The sequence below is a fragment of the Stenella coeruleoalba genome, assembly GCF_951394435.1.
Source record: "Stenella coeruleoalba genome assembly, chromosome: 11".
NCBI lineage: Eukaryota > Metazoa > Chordata > Mammalia > Artiodactyla > Delphinidae > Stenella > Stenella coeruleoalba.
Genome location: NC_137157.1, coordinates 34,310,826 through 34,334,255, shown reverse-complemented (window position 1 = coordinate 34,334,255; position 23,430 = coordinate 34,310,826). Strand labels below are relative to the sequence as shown.

Sequence of the window (23,430 nt, the reverse complement as noted above, 5' to 3'; positions counted from 1 at the left end):
GGGAAAGATAGCAAAAAGGACTGAGGAAGGGAAATGGGGAGATTTCAAATTTTTCCATGTTTGGTTTCTTTAAAATAAGTTTTTTAGCAACTATGACCAAATGTTCACTCTTGTTCATTTAGATAGTTTGAAATATTCTGTTATATGATCCTCTGTGTTTTCTATATTTTAAAAGATTATTAATAAATACAAAATCATTTATTTGGTTACTTAGTATTTTCATCTAGATAGTATAACACTCTACATAGTTATCTTAAAATTAGGGATTCAGATATTCATTTAAAGATCATATATCTCATCTTCCCTCTTTTTGCAAGCTTTAAATGTTTCATTAATAAGCCATTGAAATAAAACTAATTGCATTTGTTCTTTGTTTTAGGAAAACAATATTGAGACTATCAACTGTGAAAATTTAGAAAATCTCTGTGTTGTTCTTCTTAATAAAAATCAACTGACTTCTTTTCATGGTTTGGATGGCTGCACTAATATCCAAAATCTTGAACTTTCACATAATAAAATCACTCGAATTGGTGAGAACAGTGGAATTTAAATATATTGACATTTATTTCTCATTATTATATTTTGTTTCATTTATTCTTTTCTGAGAATAGGCCACCATCACTAATTTGCTTATTTTATCCAAGCCATACTTATTTAATCTTTTATCCAGATTTATGAAGGAAACAAAATTAGTTTTAATATATATAAAAGGAATATGCTGCCACCACTGGCAAATGGGTGGTTGTTAGTAGCTCCTTAAATTTAGTATATTCACCTCCCTGTTCCTTTTCTTATAATCAACAGTGATCTGAACTCTACTGAAGAATACAATACCCTAGTTTGTTGCCATCATATTTTTATGGACCCCATGCTTTCTGTACTTCTCAGCAACTGTCATAACTGTTTCCTGGTATGACACTACTCTCCTTACCTACATACATCACTTGGACTAACCTTTCCTTCTTTAGGTAAGGCTACTAATACCACATAAAAGAAAGAGTTTATCAGTTTGGATCTCCCTAATCATCTTTGTCCCTCCATCTGTCTGTCTGTATACCTATATATCAATAGCATTTCCATCCTTATTCTTTGTAATCCATAAAATTCAGCGATGAAAATGTCTTGTCTTATTTAAGACCAGCCCTTCTATTTTACGTAAATATACCTGTCATTCTCCTCTGGTACCTTCCTCCATCATTTATCACCTTTCTCATGTCAGATTCTTCCTATTGCCGTCCATTGCCTCATCTCTCTTCCTCTTGCTGTCAAGTCTTGTGAAAGAGTGTTCTGTTCTTGCTCTCACTTCTTACTACCCAACTTCCCTCTTCTGCCCACTGAAATTCAGCTTCAACTCACTTCTATACATTTCCAGTGTGGTAAGTCTAAAATAAAAATCTCATGTTTTTTAATACCTGGCTTAAAATTCTGTTTGTTTGGTTTTTTTAAACTTAAGTGTGAGATTCTCAAGGGACTTGATAAGGGCTTAAATGATGGTTAATCAATAATCAAGGACTGGCAGAAAATAATGAACTAGATAAAAACATTACTCTGGTATACTACTAATGGCTTAAATTATTGGACCCCCAGAAGGTACATTCTTTCCACCTTCTCCCTCCTGTGGTGGTTAGGAAATGTGATCTGTACTGAAATATCACGAAATGGGATGGGAGCAGGTGGAGGAGTAGAAGTAAGCCTGCTTTCTGTGTTTAGGCCTGGTTCTACCTAGGCCTTCTTGATATTAATTTGTTTGCCTATGTAATATTTTGTTTTTTCTTTCATTTTTTTATTGTTGAACATTTCAAACATTTACAAAATGAATACATGGAGATTCCATATACTATAGTCAACATTTGGTCCATCATTACTGTTTTGTTTTTTATTGTATTTTTTCTTTTTTAAAACAAATCCCCAAATCATAAAGTTTCATCCTTTCATACCTCAGGAGATGGTTTTTAATAATATGATCCTTTCTTACTTAACTACAATGCATTGTGTTGCCTAATAAAATTAATAGTGATTCCTTCTATCAACTGATAATCCATAATCCAGATTTCCTTATTTTCTTAAAATTATCAGGGTTTGTTTGAATCATAACACAAACAATGACCACATATTACATTTACATAGGTGTCTGAAGTCCTATCTAATCTGTAGTAGTCCTTCCACTTTTTTTCCTCCATGCCATTGATCTGTTGCAAAACCTATGTTAATTGTCCTATACAGTGTCCCACATTTTGGGTTTGTCCATTTACTTCCTTTTAATGTATTAAAATTGTTTCACTATGCCTATAAATATTTCATGTCCTGTAAATGAAAGCTAGTGCAACAGGCTTGAGTTAATTAAAATTTAGTCTTTTTTGGCAGGAATTTTTCATAGGGGTTGCTCTGTGCTTCGTATTGCCTTACGTCAGGAGTCATACAGTGATTATTTGCTTTTAATGATGATACAGTTGCATGTTAGGTATGTGAGTGATAGCCTAAACGTTCCATTATAAAGTTTCCCACAAACCTTTTATCTAATGCTTTCATCCATTGATTAATGTGGCCTGAATCAATTAATGCAGTGGGGGATACAAAAAATGAGTTTTCTAATTTGAACATTCCTTCCACATTTTAAAAACTGGAATCATTTATTTAATAACTATTTGGTTACCTTGGAATCATTCGTAGAGGAAAGACAGGAATAAATGCCTACCTTTATATTGATAGACTTTTACAGTAAGGTCATTACTTTCAGTGGTGTCAAATGAATTTTCTTTGTTTCATTTATTTTGTTTTGCTTTTGCACTTTTCTCTCTCTCCCTGCTCTTCTCTCTTTCTTAGTGGTCTAATGAACTCATAGAATTTTATAATATAGAATATTTCAGTCTCTTTTCTTATTATACTGCTTGATACTCAAATTGTCCAGTCCTGTGAATTTGATTGAAGATATCAAATATTGATATCTCCAGATTTACTTTTTGAACTTTATAGTTGTGTTATTTTCTCTTCCACTGTAGTCCTTGGTTGATACCAACACTAACATAACTATTTGCTATGGATTATAATAGCCATAAAATAGTTTCAAAACAACAATGCCAGTATTAGAAGCATTTTAGAAGTATTTAGAAGAAATCTTCTAAATTAATTTTGAGATTTTTTTGCATTTCTTTTGGCCCTTACACTTTGGCCCCCAAAGTGATGTGCTCACTTGAAGTATTTTATATTTGTGATTATGTTATGAATTTGAAATATAATTAGTTCACTTTTCCCTTTGATTCAGTTCTATTTTTGAGATTTAAGACAGATATATGTTTCTACAGACTACATTTAAGAAGACTCAAAGTGGTTGTGCTTTCATCCTTTTTCATTTCACTGTTATCCCATCTACTTTTATATACAGATATTTATGTATATATGTGTATAATAATACATGTGTATCACATATGTGATATATGTGTGTGTTTGTAAATATACATACATATACATATATCTAAGAAATATATGTATATATGCTAATTCTTTCACAAAATATAGAATATTTAAAGTACTGTTCTTTATCTTGCTCTTTTTCATTTTACAACATATATGGAGTTCATAGCATTGTTTTTCTATGGCTTGATAGTATTCAGTTGTGTGTATGCACTAGAGTTTATTCCACTGGTCTCTGGTTGATGGACAATGGATGGTTTACAATCTTCCACACTGCCATCATGACTAACCCGATACCTATGTCATTTCATACTTCATCAGATATATCTTTAGGTTAGTTTCCTGATATATTTTTTTTTGGGGGGGGCAAAGGACATCTTTAATCTAGGAAGATAGTGCTAGACACACTTTATATGGGTTGTACCACTTTGCACTCCTACCATTAATACATGTTAATGGCAGTTTTTTGTTTTTTGCTTTTTTTGCTTTTCTTCTGTTTATTATGTTGTTCTTTTCTATTTTTAAGTTAAATTTGTAATTTAATTATTTATCATTTTTCACTCTTGTTGACATAAGTACTTAAGTCTATAAATTTTACTCCGAGCACTGCTTATTCTGTAACTTCTGAATAAGGTATAGGTATTTTCGTCTGTTCTACAATTATATGATGTATTTTATCTTTTACCTAAAATTTTAAATTTCCACATGGAAAGACCATTTTTGTTGTTATTTTTTTCTAGTTTTATTTAATTATAGTCAGAGAATTATTTTTGTGCCATATCTGCTTTTTGAAACTTGTGGTTTTCTAACATGTGGTTAATTTTCAGGAATGTTTCGTGTGCACTTGAAAAGAAGGTTGTTGTTTTTTGTTGGAATTTAAAGTATATATTTTCATCTTTAAGATCTACATTAGTGATCTTTTATTTTAGGTCTTAAATGTGTACTTGATTTACCTTGGACTGAAGGAGTTGAGCTAGATTGAATGTATCTGTTCTTTTTTTTAAACATCTTTATTGGAGTATAATTGCTTTACAATGGTGTGTTAGTTTCTGCTTTACAACAAAGTGAATCAGTTATACATATACATATGTTCCCATATCTCTTCCCTCTTGTGTCTCCCTCCCTCGCACCCTCCCTGTCCCACCCCTCTAGGTGGTCACAAAACACCGAGCTGTGTATCTGTTCTTAATCAGCCTGTTTCTTTGTGTACATCCTTTTGTTTCTGCGTCATGAATGTTGCTCCATGCTGTTATACAGATATTCTTAACTGTGTTATCTTTATTGTGAATTTTAGCCTTGAAAATTTTAAGTTCCATTCTTTGTCTCTTTAATGCTTTTGTGACTGAATTCTACCTTATCTTACATGGTTTCATTTTGTTTGTATTTGCCTAATCTAAAAAAACTTTTTAACATTTCTGAATCACTTTGTTTTATGTATGTACTTGTATACAGAATGGATTTGGGTTTTATTTTTTGATCCAAGCTTAAATGTTTTTCTCTCATATAGACCATGGCCATTTGCATTTATTAATTTAATTCATATACTTGGTCTCAGTACTGTCATCCCACTCAGGATGATGCTCTCTCTTTCTGGAGGGAGGCCTTGTTGGTAATAAATGGGTTCTTCCACCCCTGGGGCACCTCCAGTGTTTACTTATCCATTCAGTTTCCGTAGGATTTCCTCTGTACAAGTGTCGATTCAGCCTGGATTGTGTTGATCCTGGATACTTATTACCCCACTTAGAAAGAAATTTAACTTGTGATTTCTTTATCTCCCATTTGCAATGGAAGGATAGGTTGTGGGTATTTTGATTTCTTTGTTGCACTTTATGAATTTCTGGAGGAGGTTTGGGGAGAATTGGATCTAATCAGTCACCATCAACTCCCTTTTTTTAAAATATAAATTTATTTATTTATTTATTTATGGCTGTGTTGGATCTTCATTGCTGTGTGCGGGCTTTCTCTAGTTGCGGTGAGCGGGGGCTACTCTTTGTTGCAGGTGTGCGGGTTTCTCATTGCAGTGGCTTCTCTTGTTGTGGAGCATGGGCTCTAGGCACGCGGGCTTCAGTAACTGGCACGTGGGCTCAGTAGTTGTGTCTTGCAGGCTCTAGAGCACAGGCTCAGTAGTTGTGGTGCACAGTGGGATCCCGCGGCATGTGGGATCTTCCCAGACCAGGACTCGAACCCGTGTCCCCTGCACTGGCAGGTGGATTCTTAACCACTGCACCACCAGGGAAGTCCCCATTTTTTTTTTTTAATTTGGGAAAAACATAGTGGTTTTCACAAAGCAAGCTTTTGTTTTGCAAACATTTCAAGGCATAATTTCTAAAATGTAATGTATAATGTTCTTTAATATGTTTATTTGTCTATGTGTCTGTGCTGCCTGCTTTGGGACCACTCATGACTTCTCCCATATGGAAATACTGATACTTTTGAAACAAATTTTTTATTGTAAAATTTTAATAATTTTGTTGTTGTTGGAATGAAGGCAAGTGCACTGATAATGTATGTTACTTTATTGGTACTCACTGAAGCAAGCTTGAAAAAAAAGAAAAAGGCTATTTGTAAGAAGAAATGCTTGAACTCCCATTCACTTCATTTTCATTGCCAACAGTGCTGTATGGGATTTTTTGTAGTCAGTGGATTTCCTGGGATAGGATATCTGCAAGACTTATGTGAAAACTGCCATGTTATTAATTGATGTACCTGAGGTATCTCTATGTAGTACACTCTCAGCAAACAAAGTAAAAGACATCTTTGCTGTCTGTTGGGTACAATGAAAACACTGTATTTATTGAGTGTGAGAAGAGTATGCATGGGAAAGTAGATTTTCTGAAGACCAGTTGGAGTCTGTTTTTCATCTTCAAGAACTGCTTACAGAGATTCTGGTTGAGTTAAGGGAAAAGCACAGATTTTGTCTTTCAATGATATATTGATGCTAAGAACTCTTATGAAGGGGCACAAAGATAGATTTGTGTTTATAAGTTAATAAGTCACTATTCCATGCTATAATATTTCTTAAGGAGGTGAAATAAAATTGGAAGGAATACCAAATATTCTACATTTGTAGTTTCGAGTTTAATTTGTTCCTAATTCTAACTAAGCTATATTATTGCAGCAGTTAATTAGCAATGTTAACTCTAATTACTCTTTTTATTAGAAAACATTAGTGTACATTTTTTACTTTCTTTGCATTTAGTGATTGAAAATAGCAACTCTATCACTCTCTTTAAGGCACTTTATTTGAAATAATTTATGCTGAATGTTTTCCATTCTACTTAAACTGGTTAATTGTAGAAACAGAAACAATGTGAAATATACTCTTTTAAAGTAATAGTTTAAAATTTAATTCTATAAATTGAAAGTTACAAAGTTAGGTCTTTAATGTTTAAACATATTGTGTGCTGTGACTATAGAAAGAAATGGTCTTAATTATTATTATTAATCATAACTGAAATATTAATTTAAAATATAATTCAAAATGATATCCTTAAGATATATAACATATTGAGGTACAGATTATTTTCTGGTCAAATGTAGCAAAAAATAAACTATTATATTGGGCATATATGGTCATATAAATTTTATAGTCATTTAAAGAATACTTTGTATGTTTTTATATTATTTGCTATAATTGGTTCTATTTTGGCAGCAAGTTTTTGACTATTGAGTATTTTTACTTAACCTGGCATTATTCTTGCATGCTTTAAATGCACAAGATAATTGCTTTAAGCTCTTTAAATTCACTTCACGTTGATGATTTTAAAGATGGATTTATTTTAATTGGAAAAGAGATTTTATTATAATTTTTAATGTTTTTTTCCCTGAAGTTACACGAATCTTTATCTTTTATAACTCACTTTAATTTGGGTGGATTTCAGTTTAAATTTTAAGGTTTGTTACCTTTGTTATATTTCTTGCTTTCCTTTGCCTGAAATTTCCCATGAGTAAATTTCAGGCAAAATTGGTAAGACATTTTTTTTTATAAGTAATGTGGAGAAAACTTTTCTTAAATGAATGTTGCCACAGTGTTCATTAAAATTTATAAACTTCACCTATGAGGAATCTTTCATATTTTGAGTTAGTATTTTTGATTTAGTTTTTTAATGAATAGCCAAAGCAAATGAAAAATAGGTGATTCATAAGTTATAATCTAGTTTTCTTTTTTCCTCCCCAAATATATTGAATTTTATTGACTTTTTAGCAGAAACATTTTAAAACTAAACTAATTTTTAAAATTCATGCTGCATGACCAAAGTGTTTATAGAAAAAATACAACTTAAGTATAATAAATATAGTAATAGATAACTTTTTTTTACCACCAGCCATTTCATGTGCTTTATACATACTAACTCATTTGATTTTCACATAAGTGTTATTAGTTAGGTACTATTTAATCTTTGTTTTTTCCAGATAAGAAAGCTGAAACATAGAAAGTTCAAGTAAGTTGTCTAAAATCACACCGTTAGTTAATGATAGAGCCAGGATTTGAAACTCAGCAGTCTATCCTGGTACCAAATTTTTTAATTGATTCATTCTATTGCCTCTCTCATAAATACGCATTTAATATTTAAGATTATTACTGTTTTGTTATACTATATTACAAAGTCTTTATGCTGAAAAATATATAATGATTTTAAGGTTTATTCATTAATAAATTTATTAATGAGCCATTGAGCATCTACTATGTGGAAGCACTTTTCCAGGCACTAGAACACAGCGCTGGAATATTGCTGAGGATGCAGCAATAAACAAAATAAATGACTATCCTGACTTGCACTGAGATTATCCTACTGATAGTTATTGATATAGAGAGAAAGAGGAAAAGAGTAAATTGCCATGTTTCCTTTATTGACTATTGGGTAAAAATGAAAATAAGTATGATGTTAATGTCTTTAATGCCAGCAATTTATAAATCATTAATTTATAAATTTCAGGTAATACAGCCCTAGAAAATATTATTGTAAATAGTTAGAGATACTGGGAGATTTTTTTTTCTGCTGCTTTATTTTCAGATAATACTGTTTTCTGGAAAAGTGAAACTAGCATTCTAAGTATGAAAGATATTGAATAATTCAACATTTTCACATAGGCTTGATTACTATGTCGTAGCTCATAGGGGAAATGTGCCTGGATTAATTCTTGCTGCCAAATGTTGTCATTGGAACATTAGAAAAAATAATGAAGTAAAATAAGATAAAGCTGTAGATATTTTGCTTGTAGAAATGTTTTTCATTATATACTTAGGAAATTCTTTGGATTCCACTAGATGGTGCTAGCTTACTCTTTAGTTTTGAAATGTAACACAATGCTTAGAACAAAGCTGAAAGGGATTTTGCAGATCTGCCAGTCTAGGCTTCTTAGTTTACAGATGGAAAAACAGACCCACATAGTTTTCGTCTAACTCCTGGCAGAGGTGGGGCTAGAATCCACATTTCCTGATTCCTGTTTCAGTATTCTTTTTTCCGTACAACCTGTATGATCCTGAAGGACTTTTGCATTGAAATTGAAAATCTCAAGTGTAACTCAGCATATTTGTATGTAACTGTCAAACATAGCAATCATTGAGCAGCTAAAGGAGGTAGACCTTTACCAAACACTTCTTTAGTGAAAACCTCCAGCCTAATTCAACATCTTTAGTATTGCTGTTCCTTACAGAAGAGTTTTTTTCCCCTGTGGCAAGAATGTTTTATTAGACCATTGGCTCATTTCTGTGGGAAGAATTCTTTGAAATAGATATTTGTAGCAAGTATAGCCAAATGCTAATTTTGCCATGGGCAATGAGGAGGGATAAACATAGTTGACTTCAATTTTATTTTGTGGGACCTAGGAAACTTTTAAAGGACTAATAAAGAATATATTGAAGCAGTAAACTCAAGAATATTTAAGCAATCCTTTATATTTATTATATTTAAGCCCTTTGAAAGAGACTCTTGAATATTTTTGTGGTTATTATTTGTTTTGTTTTAGATGGGTAGTAGAAGAAATAACAAATTTTTACAGGGAGAGAATTATGTTCTTAGAGATGTTGAGGAAGTAATGATGTTCTAACTTAAGTCTTGCTGTAAGTCTGTTTTGCTCAGTTCTCATCCTTTATTTGACAGCGAAGAATTTCTAAGATTAAAAGAAGAAGGGGGGCAATTTATTCTAACTTCCTTCCCACCTAGATTCCTCCTTTTGATCCAGTGCACTTACTGGATCAAATTACTGTTTAATCAGTTGTGTATAGACTTTTCTGAGTATGTATTAATATCCTATTCCTTCTTCAAGGTTTAGCTCAAACATATCTCTTTGAAGCCTTATTTGGTCACCACAGTTACAGTTTTTTGTTTGTTTGTTTTTGTTTTTCAGTTACAGTTTTTTAACTCCTTGTTTTTATTGAGGATAATTGTTAGGAAACAATAACTATCATTTTTAGTACCCAACATGTGAAAGTGTTGTAAATGCTACTTTAAAATATTATTTTTAATCCTCCCAATAATGTGAAATCACCCCCACTCCACAAAAAAGGAACGAAGGATCAGAGTAGTTAAGTAACTTGCTTATAGTCATATAGCTAGTTTTCGAATAGGCATGTGTTACTGAAATTCAGGACTGCCTGCCTCAGAGCCTATTCATTATTGATTATGCAATACTGCCTGTTGATTAAGTGGAACACTTGTCATGTTAGCAGAGTCCTGGAGAAAGACTTATATACATGACTCCCGTGGTGTTTGTAGATTGTAGATCTTCATTCTCATAAATTTTTTTAATTTATTTTTTTGATTTAAATATTTTTGAGGCCATGATATTTGGTGCACACAAATTTATAACTGTTATATGTTTCTGTTAAATTGACCAATTTTATCATTTTTAAATGTCCCTTTTCAACTGTATTAAGTTTTCTGCCTTAGGCTTCTGTGTCTGACATAATCAAACCAGCTTTTTTTGGACTCAGGACCTTTCTAACACTCTTAAAAATTATTGCGGACCTCCTTCAGACAGTTTTCATTTATGTGGGTTATATCTATCAATATTTACTGCATTAGGAAAAAACAGAAAATTTTTGTATTCATTCAGAGTTTAAGACAATAAAGCCTTTGCATTCATAACAGTTTTAGAATAGTAACTGTATTTTTTTTTTTTTTTTTTTTTTTGCGGTACGCTGGCCTCTCACTGTTGTGGTCTCTCTGGTTGCGGAGCACAGGCTCCGGACGCGCAGGCTCAGCGGCCATGGCTCACGGGCCTAGCGGCTCCGCGGCATGTGGGATCTTCCCGGACCGGGGCAAGAACCTGTGTCCCCTGCATCGGCAGGCAGACTCTCAACCACTGCGCCACCAGGGAAGCCCAATAACTGTATTTTTTAAACAAAAAGATACAGTGAGAAAAGGGTCATTGTTACACATATTTGCAAATCTCTTTAATGTCAAGCTTAACACAAGACAGCTGGATTTCCGTATTTCCTTCTGCGTTAAATTTACTACGATATCACACCTCATGTAGTTCTCTGGATAACTCCACCCTACACTCTTGAACAAATGGGAGTGGAAAAGGCAAATAACCTCTTAGAATTATTATGAAAGTAGTTTTGACTCCATGGAACCTTTAAAGGTATCTCAGGATGGGGACACTGGCCCACACTTTGAGAATTACTGTTTTAATGTTTACATAATACATCTTTTTCTGTCCTTTTACTTACAATATTTCTACAAGTTCTATTTTTGGAATTTTTGTAATGTAACATAAAAAATTGTTGTTTTTGTTCTTGTTTTATCGAGGCTGCCTGACAAATTCAAGCTTTGATTTGTAACCTTTAGTCCCTAGTAATTAAGTGTAATCAATAACATTCAATTATTGATATATTTGAGTTTAAAATTACTCTCTTACTATTTGATTCTATTTGTTCTTGTTCTTTTTTTTTTTTTTTTTCTCTTTTCTTGCCTTCTTTTGCTTTGGTTGAGATTTTAAATTATTCCATTTTTCTTTTCTATCATATTACCATTTTTATATTATTTTACTATCCTTTTGGTTTACTATAGATATTACATCATGCCTTCTTTATTTACCAAATCTAAGTTTATTTAGCACTTTCCTCTCTTTTTTCTTTTTCTTTTTTAACATCTTTATTGGAGTATAATTGCTTTACAATGTGTGTTTCTGCTGCACAACAAAGTGAATCAGCTATATGTATATATATATATATATATATATATCCCTATATCCCCTCCCACTTGTGTCTCCCTCCTACGCTTCTTATCCCACCCCTCTAGGTGGTCACAAAGCACTGAGCTGATCTCCCTGTGCTATGCAGCTGCTTCCCACTAGCTAGCTATTTTACATTTGGTAGTGTATATATATCAGTGCTACTCTCTCACTTCATCCCAGCTTACCCTTCCCCCTCCCCGTGTCCTCAAGTCCATTCTCTACTCCTGCGTCTTTATTCCCGTCCTGCCCCTAGGTTCATCAGAACCATTTTTTTTTTTTTAGATTCCATGCATATGTGTTAGCATATGGTATTTGTTTTTCTATTTCTGACTGACTTCACCCTGTATGACAGACTCTAGGTCCATCCACCTCACTACAAACAACTCAATTTTGTTTCTTTTTATGGCTGAGTAATATTCCATTGTATATATGTGCCACATCTTCTTTATCCATTCATCTGTCGATGGACACTTAGGTTGCCTCCATGTCCTGGCTATTGTAAATAGAGCTGCAATGAACATGGTGGTACATGACTCTTTTTGAATTATGGTTTTCTCAGGGTATATGCCCAGTAGTGGGATTGCTGGGTCATATGGTAGTTCTATTTTTAGTTTTTTAAGGAACCTCCATACTGTTCTCCATAGTGGCTGTATCAGTTTACATTCCCACCAACAGTAGCACTTTCCTCTCTTTTCCAAGGCAATTCTAGGGTCTTAGAAAACCTAAACTTTATTTACTCCCTCCCAACTTAATGTGCTCTTTTTGTTGAGTATTTTAACTCTGCATGTGTATATATGTATCTATATGTGTGTTTCAAATGCCTTAAGACATTATTATTTTATAACGTCAATATCATTTGGATTGATCCATTTTTTAAAATGGATCAATGTGTCATTTTGGATGTTTTCTTGTGACTCAAATTATGGTTCACTAATTCTCCCTTCAGCTGTGTCTAATATAATGTCCAATCCATTCATGAAAGTCTTGTTTGTAGTTGTAGATTTTCAAGTTTAGAACTTTTATTTGCTTCTTTTATTTAGCATTCAATTCACATTTTTATAGTATCTAATATGTAAGTTGCCAGTTTTAATTTTTTAATATGTTCAACAAAGTTTTGTTAATTTCTGTGTCTGGTAACTTCATTATCTAGATACCCTGTGGATAGTTTCTATTATCTGTTCTCTTGATTTTTGTTCACATGATGTTATTTCCTTGCTTAGTTTTTTGTCATTTTACAGTCAGAAAATACTAAGGAAAACAAAACTATAGAATCAGTTTGAGGCTATGATGTTATTATTTTCCTCCAGAGGTCTTTATTGTTTAAAACTACAAGCATTAGTGATCTCTGTGCAACTAAATCCATGTTTTGTTATTGATATTATTTAAAGCTTGGCTTCAGTACCTTGGCAGCTATTCCATATTTGGATTAATGTGTAGTACATGGAGGTCCAACCAAAAGTAAGTAGAGATTTGTTAGCCCTCTTTTGCTGAGGAGAGCTCTGGAGCCCAAGTTTTGACCCCCTGATGTTGCAAGCTTTCCTTTCTCAGAATTAATAGATACCCTGAATAATGTGTTCACCTCATTTCTTCTGGAACTTAATCCTCTTATTCTATAATACCATTTTAGTTCTTAAATGCCTTCAGCAGCTATGTTTATATTTGTTTTCTCATTACCTAGTCCATTGTTACTGTAAACAGAAAGCCTTTGCTACATTTTCTATTTTCCCCTTCTCTTGTCTTCTTTTGACTTATTTGGTATTTTTCCCCTCATTTCCTCTTTTGTCTCAATCTTTTGATAGTTATATACTTTATTTAGTGGTCACCATAGAAATTATAAAATATACTCAATTTATCTCAAGTTAATTGATATCTTTACCTCAAATTTCCTGACTTGTATGTGTTTGTTTTTCAGGATTTTAAATGTTTTTTGTTTTTGTTTTTGTTTTTGCGGTACACGGCCCTCTCACTGTTGTGGCCTCTCCCGTTGCGGAGCATAGGCTCCGGACGCGCAGGCTCAGCAGCCATGGCTCACGGGCCTAGCCACTCCGCGGCATGTGGGATCTTCCCAGACCGGGGCACGAACCCACGTCCCCTGCATCGGCAGGCGGACTCTCAACCACTGCGCCACCAGGGAAGCCCTTAAATGTATTTTTATTTAACTCTTCAAGCTATACATTATGGTTATTTTATACGGTCAAAGTTTGATCATATTTGCCCATATTTATTGCTTTTATGCCTGTTGCTCTTTTTTTCATTTAAGATCTTGGATCTCTTTCCTTCTTCCTGATATAGAGCCTTTAAAATTTCCTCTAGTAAAATAACTAGTTTGTGGGAGATAATTTTTCTGTAAATGTGCTTACTTAGCATTCATTGTTAAATCATAATTTAACTGGGTGTATTTTTCTAAATTGAAGTTTATTTTCTTTCAGTAATTCATAAATATCATTCCGTTACTTTTTTACTTTCACTGTTGCTTTAAGAAGTCAGCTGTGTTAAATTTCGGAAACTTTGAGGGTATTTTCTATGTCTTTTCAAGTATTTTTTTCTTGTTATTCCTGTTATGAATTTTTATTCTGATGTGTCTAGGCATGGATTTCTTTTTAATTCATCCTCTTAGGGTCTGATGCAATTATTGAATATGTGATTTTCACTTTTAAATTTTATCTGTTAGCCATTATCTCTTCAAAAAGTTTTTTTCTTCCTCAGTTTGTTGAAACGCTACATATATGTTAGATTTTCTGACTCTTGCCTCCATATTTCCTATATTCTATCTTTCTGTCTTTTTTTGCTGCCTCTAGTTACTTTCTATATACCTATATTCCAGTGACAAATTCTGACTTGCTGTTAATCCTAGTCATTGAGTTTTTTAATTTGAATTAATTCTGATTTTCACGTGGGTCTGGTTTTGCTGGGATTTGTTATTTCTGCTAACTCTTACTTATGGCATCTTATTTCTTTGTGTTTTTCATGTGATTTTTTTTTTGTCACCTGTTTATTTCCCTTGGAATTTAAGCTTTGTGATTATTCCTAGTTATGACATTAAAGTTTGTTCTTTAGAGATTTTTCAGATGCTGAAGGACACAAACAATCTAGAATCATTTGTGCTACATTTTTGGTGGAAGTTTTCTGATCACCATGAGAATGAATTTGAGTCGTAAACCTATGGGAAAGTCAGCTTGTATTTATTATTTTAAAGGAGGATTTTTTTCCCCTCTTACTGAGATTTGAGATAGGTAGTTTAATTTCCTGTCTTCAGTTGGGTATAGCTGATTGGGGTCCAGGTTTACTCGGAATTGCCTGTCATACTTGCCTCCTATTGGTGAATTTTAAGTTTTGTTTCCTCAAACTGTGAGGCTATAGAAATTGATCATCATATTCACCAGATTTAACAAGTTTTCTCGCACTGAAAACTGGCTTTACTGTTCTGCTTGCTTCTATTTGCCTACCATATCTATTTTGATTTTGGACTGAGAATTCTTTGCTTTCTTAACAGCTCATTTGGAAACATTTAAAAAATGTAATTACTGTTTTTAGTTATTTTCAGGAGTAAAGATCACAGTATCTGAGCAGAAATTTCTGGAAATGGAATTTTGGTTTTTTTTCTAAGTAACTTTTAATCTAATCTACACAATTAATATATGCTTATTGTCTATAAATTATGATGTGAAATGATAAAATAATAAGCCATATTTCCACCATCCAGATATAGCCAGTATTGGTGAGTTTTCCAGATTGTTTACCAACCATTTTAAAAATCACTACTGTAATATTGTTTTGTAATTAACTGTATTCACTTAATAAATTGTGAATAATTATACATGTCATAATTTTAAAAAATATTCTAGGTGAATTTTTCAAGTAAATGATACTTGAGCAGAGATTCTGTCTATATCCTTTTTCTATTTCTATGAGGACACAACACAGTCTTAGGACTTGTAGAACAAGTTATGAGTTTTATATTACAAGTAAAGCTATTTTTGCAAAAAACAGATTTTCATATTTCTTGTAGAAATGTGGAAACTATAAATGCTTTACATGTGTTAACAGAGAAGATACTTCATGCCTATTATTTCAGGAAATTAGAAAAAATTGTCACATATAACTATTAAGAAAATAAAACTCTAATAAGCATAGCTAACACCTGAATAGAAATTCAAAACTCTTTGAGGAATAACAAATATAAAATGGTAAACAAAATGTCCTCCTTTATGAAGGAGGCATATTTATGAAAAAATGTGATCAAAATAAGAAATCACTTGAATGAACATGATCTGTAACAATTCAGACAATGATGCCTACTTTTTCTATATAAATAAATGTACTTAGGGTACAGTTTAGTTAAAGAAGGTTTAGATAATTAGTTAAGTAAAGTTTAATTAAACATAAGACAAAGCTTAATAATACCTGTGATTATTAGAGTATATATAAAGAGATGTGCTCTAGGCATATATTTTATATTCTAATAGTAAAGTAACAGTTAACTTTTTAGTACTTCTTTTGAGATGATGCAGTCAAAACTTTATCACTACTGAAATAGAATATCAACTTGAATTTTTTAAAAGTACAGTGATTTATAAAGTAATCAATTGTTGAAATATATTAAGGTATTATAGAATAATCTTACGGTGATCAAAAATCATACACACGTGAATTACTCATTGGTAACATTCATTTTCAGCAAATTTTCCTACAGTTTACTAAGATGGGACATATTTAAAAGCTCATGAAAACATTGCTAAGCAATAGAGCAGGAAATTATATGAAAATGTTTTGATTTCAAAGTTTTAGACTTCCTCATGCTGCAAATGATAAGATTATCTCATTTACAATTCCATCTCCCCCTAATAATTTTGTCAGTTATAATATTTTTGTTCAGTGATTTATAAAAAGATGTGCTTTAATTAATCTATTTTAGGCAATACTAACTCCTCTATAAGAAAATAGAATAAATTAGGATATTTACACTCTTTCCAATCTTCTTTTCCCTTCACAATTTTTGTTTTTCACATCAGGATTTATGACATCAAATCAGTATTTATGACTCTATCTTATCTTCTCTAGCAGCATTAGATCTGTATGAAAATGGGTCAATACCAGTCTTTTTTATGACAAACTGCTTCTTTCATCTTCTGCTTGTCTGGATTACATAGTTCATTAACTCTTTTTGCATCTTATTTTTCAAAGAAGGACTATTGGATGCTATATTCCCTGAATTCTTTCACATTCAAGAGTATCTGTCAGTTGCCTTCATACTTGAATGAAAATATAGCTGTGCATTCTATTTTTAGGTCACATTTTCACTTGGTATTTCATGGACATTGCTTTGTTGCATTTTGATATTGTGTGTTGCTGTGGTTAAACTAGAGGCTAACTTGATTTTACTCCCCCAAAACTGGTTTCTGCCCAGATACCTGAATAACATTTTCTTTGTCCTTGATTAATAAATTTAGCAAGACGTCTTATTGTCAATAAACCCACATAAGTTTTTTTCGTGGAATATAATATCCTTTTCAAACTATAGATTGTTATTTCTTCATTTACGAAAATTTTTGTTTTTTATATATTCGCAAACTTTTTTGGCTTGGTTCTATTTTTCAATCATGGATGATCCATATTTTGATTGACTTTATCTGTTATGTCTATTTTTATTTAATTAATGTAATCTTGCTGCTTTATCTTCTGCTTCTCCACATTTTGTTCTCAGTGTGATTATCTCTTCTTGTGAGCAACTCAATCTTAGCTCTCTGTCCTGTACAACATTTTTTCTAAGTTATTTATTAGTTCTGTCATGGTGTTATTTTGGTCCATTTGTTTACCTACATCTGTTATTTTAGTATCTTTGAATTCTTGTTACATTAAATTTCTGTAAATGTTCTTCCCTAGCCCAAAACATTTTCAAACATATTTTCTTCTTTCTCATGTTTTCTTCAGAATAGGATCATTACTATATTAGTTATATACTTTGGTGAAGCAGAGTACCCCCAAATTTAGCAATTTAAAACCACAGACATTTATTACCTCCTATTTTCTGTGGATCAGGTATCTGGAATTGCCTTAGTTGGTGGTTCTGGCTCAGGGTCTCTCTTGAGGTTGCAATGAAGCTATCAAACAGGACTGCCATCAATATCAAGGCTCAGTGAGGCTGAAAGATCTACTTTCCATCTCACTTTTCCCTTTAAACCTTTGATCTTAAAATCTAAGAGGTATGCCCCCCTGTCTATGTACAGTGTTCCCACACTTTGGCTATCTAACAAACCCTTCTGATGGATGACAGCATCAGGTTTTCTCATTTTTCTTCAGTTCAATAACCATTTGGTGATGGTGGTGGTCAGGAATAAATACAGAATAACAGTTCTATTCAGTACTTGCTCTGATTTTTTTCAAATATATTGTTTTAAAAAATATTATGCAAGAAGTGCATTCTCATTTAAAAATTTTAAAAATAGAGAAGTATACAATGTAAGCAGTGAAATTTTCTCTCTCTGCTTACCCTGTTCTCTTTCTTATTTTGCAGTAGTAACCACTGTTCACAGTTGCTTACAAATCAATCCAGACCTTGTTCTATGCAATACAATTAATAGATGTGTAGATTGAAAGTCAGGTATATTCAATAGCTAAAAGCCTATGTATGCAACTTAGGTTTTACATACAGTAGTACATCATGGGCATACTTCTATGTCAGACTACTTCATATTGAAGATTATACATACATATTCATTTGATAGATACTCCATAATTTATTTAACTATTTGCTACTGATAGACATTTAACTTTTCTCCATTTCTTTGTTTAAATAGTATGGCAAGGAATTGCTCTATATATTACTTCATAGTTGTGTGTATGTGTGTGTGTTAGTATATAATGGATTCCTAGAAGTAGAAATGCTCAGTCAAAGATTCCTTAGTATCTGAGGCTTGAAATCATGATAATTTCACTAGATTGGAATCTCTGATGGGTTGTTGAATAGGTAAGTGTAACTTCTCTGTATATTGATTGGGATTCATGGTGTCTTAATATCTGAAGTTAGCTGATAAGCTTTATTTAATTCCTCCTAGCCTAACATGTCACACACTGATAGTTGTTTCTTACATATGTAGGCAGCCCTAAGGTGGAAACACGTGTGGCATGTTCGAGGGAACAGCCAGGAGGTCAGCATGTTAGAATGAACCAAGAGAAGGGGACAGTAGCAGAGGATGAGTTCAGAGATAGGGTTTCCATTTTAAGGACTTTGGAGGATCTTCTCTCCATTGTCAAATATCTAAAAATTAGTCTACACTCACTGTCTTCACTTCCACTGCGCTGTGGCTTTCATCCTGTTTACTCCGTGGATGCCTCTAGCAAAAGTCTTCGGCTGCTTCACTACTTGTCAGGCAGTGGCCTCTTCATACTCCTTTGCCCACTCTGGCTCACACAGTTGACCATATATAATTTAGTGTAAATAAAAATGCCTTTGATAATTGTAAAGTGTACCTTTACTAATCACTCCCATCATCACAGAATCTCATCTGCCTTTTCCTCTCCCAATTGTTCTGCTTTATGTGCTATTTCCTTTTATTTTTAGCTTTTGTGCCAAATCCTTTACCTTTCTTCAGCATGTAACCTAATATTACGCAGGGTAGTAACTACAGAGAACATATGTAGTCCAATATTCAATCTAATAAAATTTTCTAGATTTTTAATATCTTCCATGAAATTTTTACAGACTTCCTCAGCATCTCTTTCCAGTGCTAACTATGATGACTTATTTAAACAACCTTCTCAGTTTTTTTTTTTTTTATGGCCACTGAGCTATAGTCTAAGGCTCCTCTGATTGTTTTTAGATTGGAATCACATTGATTTTAAGTTTATCTGGGTAAAAAGGAGGCCACTTGTGAAAATCTTATAATACCAGAAGAATATACTAATATTTTATTGGTTTTAATACAGTTGTACCTACTTCATTTGTGAACCTAAGGTAGATATTTCAATGGTAGAAAAATAGCATTCTGCAATTACATTCTGTAATTACATTCTGCAACAATCTTAACCAAGCATTGAAAATTCAAAGACCCTGGAATTGAATTGAAAACTGTTATTTTTTCAATGATTCCTCCCTCTCCCTTGTTCCATTGTCAATTGAAAATAAAACATTCAATGCCCAATGTATGACTTCTAGTATTTTGTTCAATTTGATATATAATTAAGTCATTCAAAAATACATCTCTTAGGCACAAGTTTAAATAATAATACATTTTACACTTACACATTTTTCACCAGGAAATTGGGCTAAGTCTTGTAATTAGGAATATTGGAAATAAAAAGATGCAGTTATTTAGAAAAAAATTGAAACTCTAGAGTCTGGAAGAATGTATGATAAAGTGATCATGGAAATTTTTTTCTTCCAGGTGGCTTAGAATCGTTGAAAAATCTTCAGCAACTAATTGTGGACCATAATCAGTTAATTAGTACAAAAGGTCTTTGTGATACGCCTACCATTATATACCTGGATTGCTCACATAATCATCTTACTGAAGTTGAGGGCATTGAAAACTGTGGATTGCTCCAAATACTGAAGTTACAGGGAAATTATCTAAGTGAGGTAATTGCTTTGAATTAATTGATTTCTGTGATTAACACAGCATTTTTCTTTTGCTAGAAATATCACTCATACATTTTAAAAGCAGTTTTAACTTTTATCCTTTTTACTTATCAGCTGTATTTGATTTCCAGTTTAAACTATTATATACTTTTCACTATTTAAAAAATGTTCAACATAATTACAATATCTTATAAGAAATCTAAGTTAACATTAGTTTTTTATAATACTAAAATAATAAATCATAACTTTTCAGTTATGATTCAGTGTGTAAGTGGGACCAAGTTTATCTGAAATTCTAATTAAAATTTGTCACAAAGTATTAAAAAAATGCTAGCTATGAAAATCATTATTGGAAATTTTATTCATACTAAAATTCTCATAATATTATACTTTGATTTATGATATGCTGTTTACCAGAATATGTCTGTTGTTAGTTTTGGTAGGTTTTATTGTTTTAAATTTGGCTAAATGACAAAATATTTTGCTTAATATAAGCTAATAACCCAAATTTAAATATAGCTTCCATCCTTAGAGAATCATGTTCTTCTAAGAGAATTGCACTTGGATGATAACAGCATTTCAAGTGTGGAAACATTTTCTTCATATTGGCTGCCTTTACTACAAATCCTGAGTATCTCTCAAAACAGGTAAAAATATAATTTGCTTAATTAAGCTTAAATGCAGTGAATGATTAACATAAATGTGTGATCTTCATAATAAGTAGAAAAGCTGTTAGGTTTTTCCAGTAATTCAAGGAATGTACATTACAATAAATTGGACATAAATTATAAATATAACTTCATAGAATTAAAAAAATTAAAGTGTATTGACATATCCTCAAATTTTAGTAGAATTTTAATTGTCACTTATCTTACTCATTTTGTTTCTTCTCAAAAATGTACTATGGAAATCTCTCAGGGCAGGTTTGTTTATATTTGTAAAGATATAGTTCTTGGAAAATACAGGAGGTAGTTAATTTAATTCAGAAGGATGTCTCATTCTCTCAAATGGTACTTATTAAGTCCTGGAAGAAAGATTTTTAATCTGCTCTCAACTTGCATGTCTTTTTGTAACTGTTAAGATTGATTTAAATTTGATTTCCCTAAGGATATAAAGTAACACTTAAAAAAAAATACCTTAACATTAAGTTGAGATGGGTACCTGCCACAGAAGATCCATTTAAAACCACCGAACATCTGGATCTTTGCAGAGAATAACTGTCTAAAACCAAAACAGGAGCACAATATGTGTATGTCTCCCTCTGCTTAATATTTCATTGAGACCTATTCACCCTAATATGATTAATTTGTTCATCAAAGGCACAAGGAGTAGGGGAAGGGAACTATCTTTAACAAGAAGTTGCTTCTGTGAGTTGTACAGTTCTTGCAAAACAAGTGAACAAGACAGCTCAATGTTAACATATATGTACCTGTCCCCTCCCAAACATAGTTTTCTCTCAATCTCTGTCACAATAGTGCTCACTCTTTGACACTTAGGACACTATATGTCCTAAGTGATTTAACTTCCACCCATTAAACTATTCTACCATTTGACAGATCAAAAACTGAATCTGTATTTTAAAATTCCCTCAAATTATTTTAATCACATCTAAAATATGAAAGTTGATTTGTCTTTAGAAGGATATTTACCCCGAACAGCACTGTCAGATAATACTATTTAAGTAATTTGGGCCATCACAAACTTACTGGATCTTTTCACAGTATTTTTTAGGTAAGAAATACAATTTCAATAGAAATACTCAGCTATGCTTTGGACATATGAAGTAAATCACTCAGTAATTGACATATCTAGTATATTTTATAGAACTAGATCTCAAGCCACATTGATAAGCATAATAATTTTTAAAGAATTTAGAAAATATTTAAATCAAGAACATCTTTTGAGAAATAATGCCTTTATTTCTTTGGACAATTTATGTCATCAAAGAAATATTCTGCTTTTAAAAATTAAAATTAACACTAGCTGATAGACTTTTACCCTATCAATATGATGTGCCTTGTTTCTCATATCAATCTGATATGACCAGGAATTTTATAATAAACTGGACTACTAAAAAAATTTTAGAGTTGATAACAATAACTGGGATACTTAAACCAAATAATCCATATTTATAATTTTGTTTGTTTAGTTTTATAACATTTGGATATTGAGGTGGTGTTTGCCATTTTAGGGGATACAAAACTGAGTACCATATGTCCTGACCCTCAAAAAAACTCTTAGATGTAAAATAACAATTTGTTGAACTTAGCTATATAAAAAAGTGGTGAAATTATTATATAATATATGCTATTTTGAATTTTTAATAATATTGTCACTTATATTTGAAGATATTTTTAATGGGTCTCTCAAAGCTCTTTGCACAAGTAACCTCCTACCATTTTCAGGATGAAAGAATAAGTCCTGAGGACACCAGGGAAATGTGATTGGTAGTAATGAACACATAGAGCAGTGAAATTATTTCCTAAAATCGTAGTGAAAAATTATCTTCAAACTTAGGATTTTTCACCATAAGTTAATATCATTAACTGTAGAAATTACCCATTTTATGTTAAGCTTTTACATGTGCATTGACTTTTTAAGAACTATATTAGGTTTGATAAAACTCAGGGTCAACAGATCTGGGTTTGAATTCTGAATCTACAACTTATCTGTCAGTTGACACTGATTAACTCTTTTCTCACTACCTGATCCTCAGTTTTTTCACTTGTAAAAGGGGTGGTAACACCTACCTTACCTATTTTATGGGATTTTAATGATTACCCAAAAGGAAAATGTATGTCAATACATTTTGAAAACCTGAGAGAATTTTATAAATGTGATATTTGGATTTGTGTGTGGTATGTCTTTTAAATTGTGTGTGTTTTTCTTTTAATTTTTAATAAATATTTTCATCACAAGGAAGAAATTATGTGCCCATATGCTTTTTTCCAACAAATGAAATACATATAAAGAATGATACTTAGTACATATTGTTTGAAATACATGTTTCATCCTGACTTCTGTTTTAAATTTTCATTAGGACATGTGACTGTTTTAAGTTTTTCTCAGCGGAGTTCTAACTGGAAGACTTTCCAGCTTCATAAGCCTTTCTACTTCCAGTGAGACTCTAAGTAGGAGCAGAAAGTGGAAACTATTACCCATTGGCTGCTCATTGTACAAATCTTTTGCTTTTTGTCGTCTTTGAAATTTATATCTTTTTTATGCCCAGGGCTAATGTGACAAGGTCAAATGGTATT

At 32.1% G+C, this 23,430-nt stretch overlaps 1 protein-coding gene across 1 annotated transcript in view; it reads left to right on the top strand.

The window, feature by feature from the left end:
• LRRIQ1 (leucine rich repeats and IQ motif containing 1) overlaps positions 1–23,430 on the top strand; it is a 177,368-nt gene that overhangs the window by 29,606 nt on the left and 124,332 nt on the right. Inside the window, exons 11-13 of the mRNA XM_079938280.1 lie at positions 380–530; positions 19,980–20,173; positions 20,693–20,820. Of these exons, the coding sequence (XP_079794406.1) occupies positions 380–530; positions 19,980–20,173; positions 20,693–20,820 (473 nt within the window). The remainder of the gene's footprint in view (positions 1–379; positions 531–19,979; positions 20,174–20,692; positions 20,821–23,430) is intronic.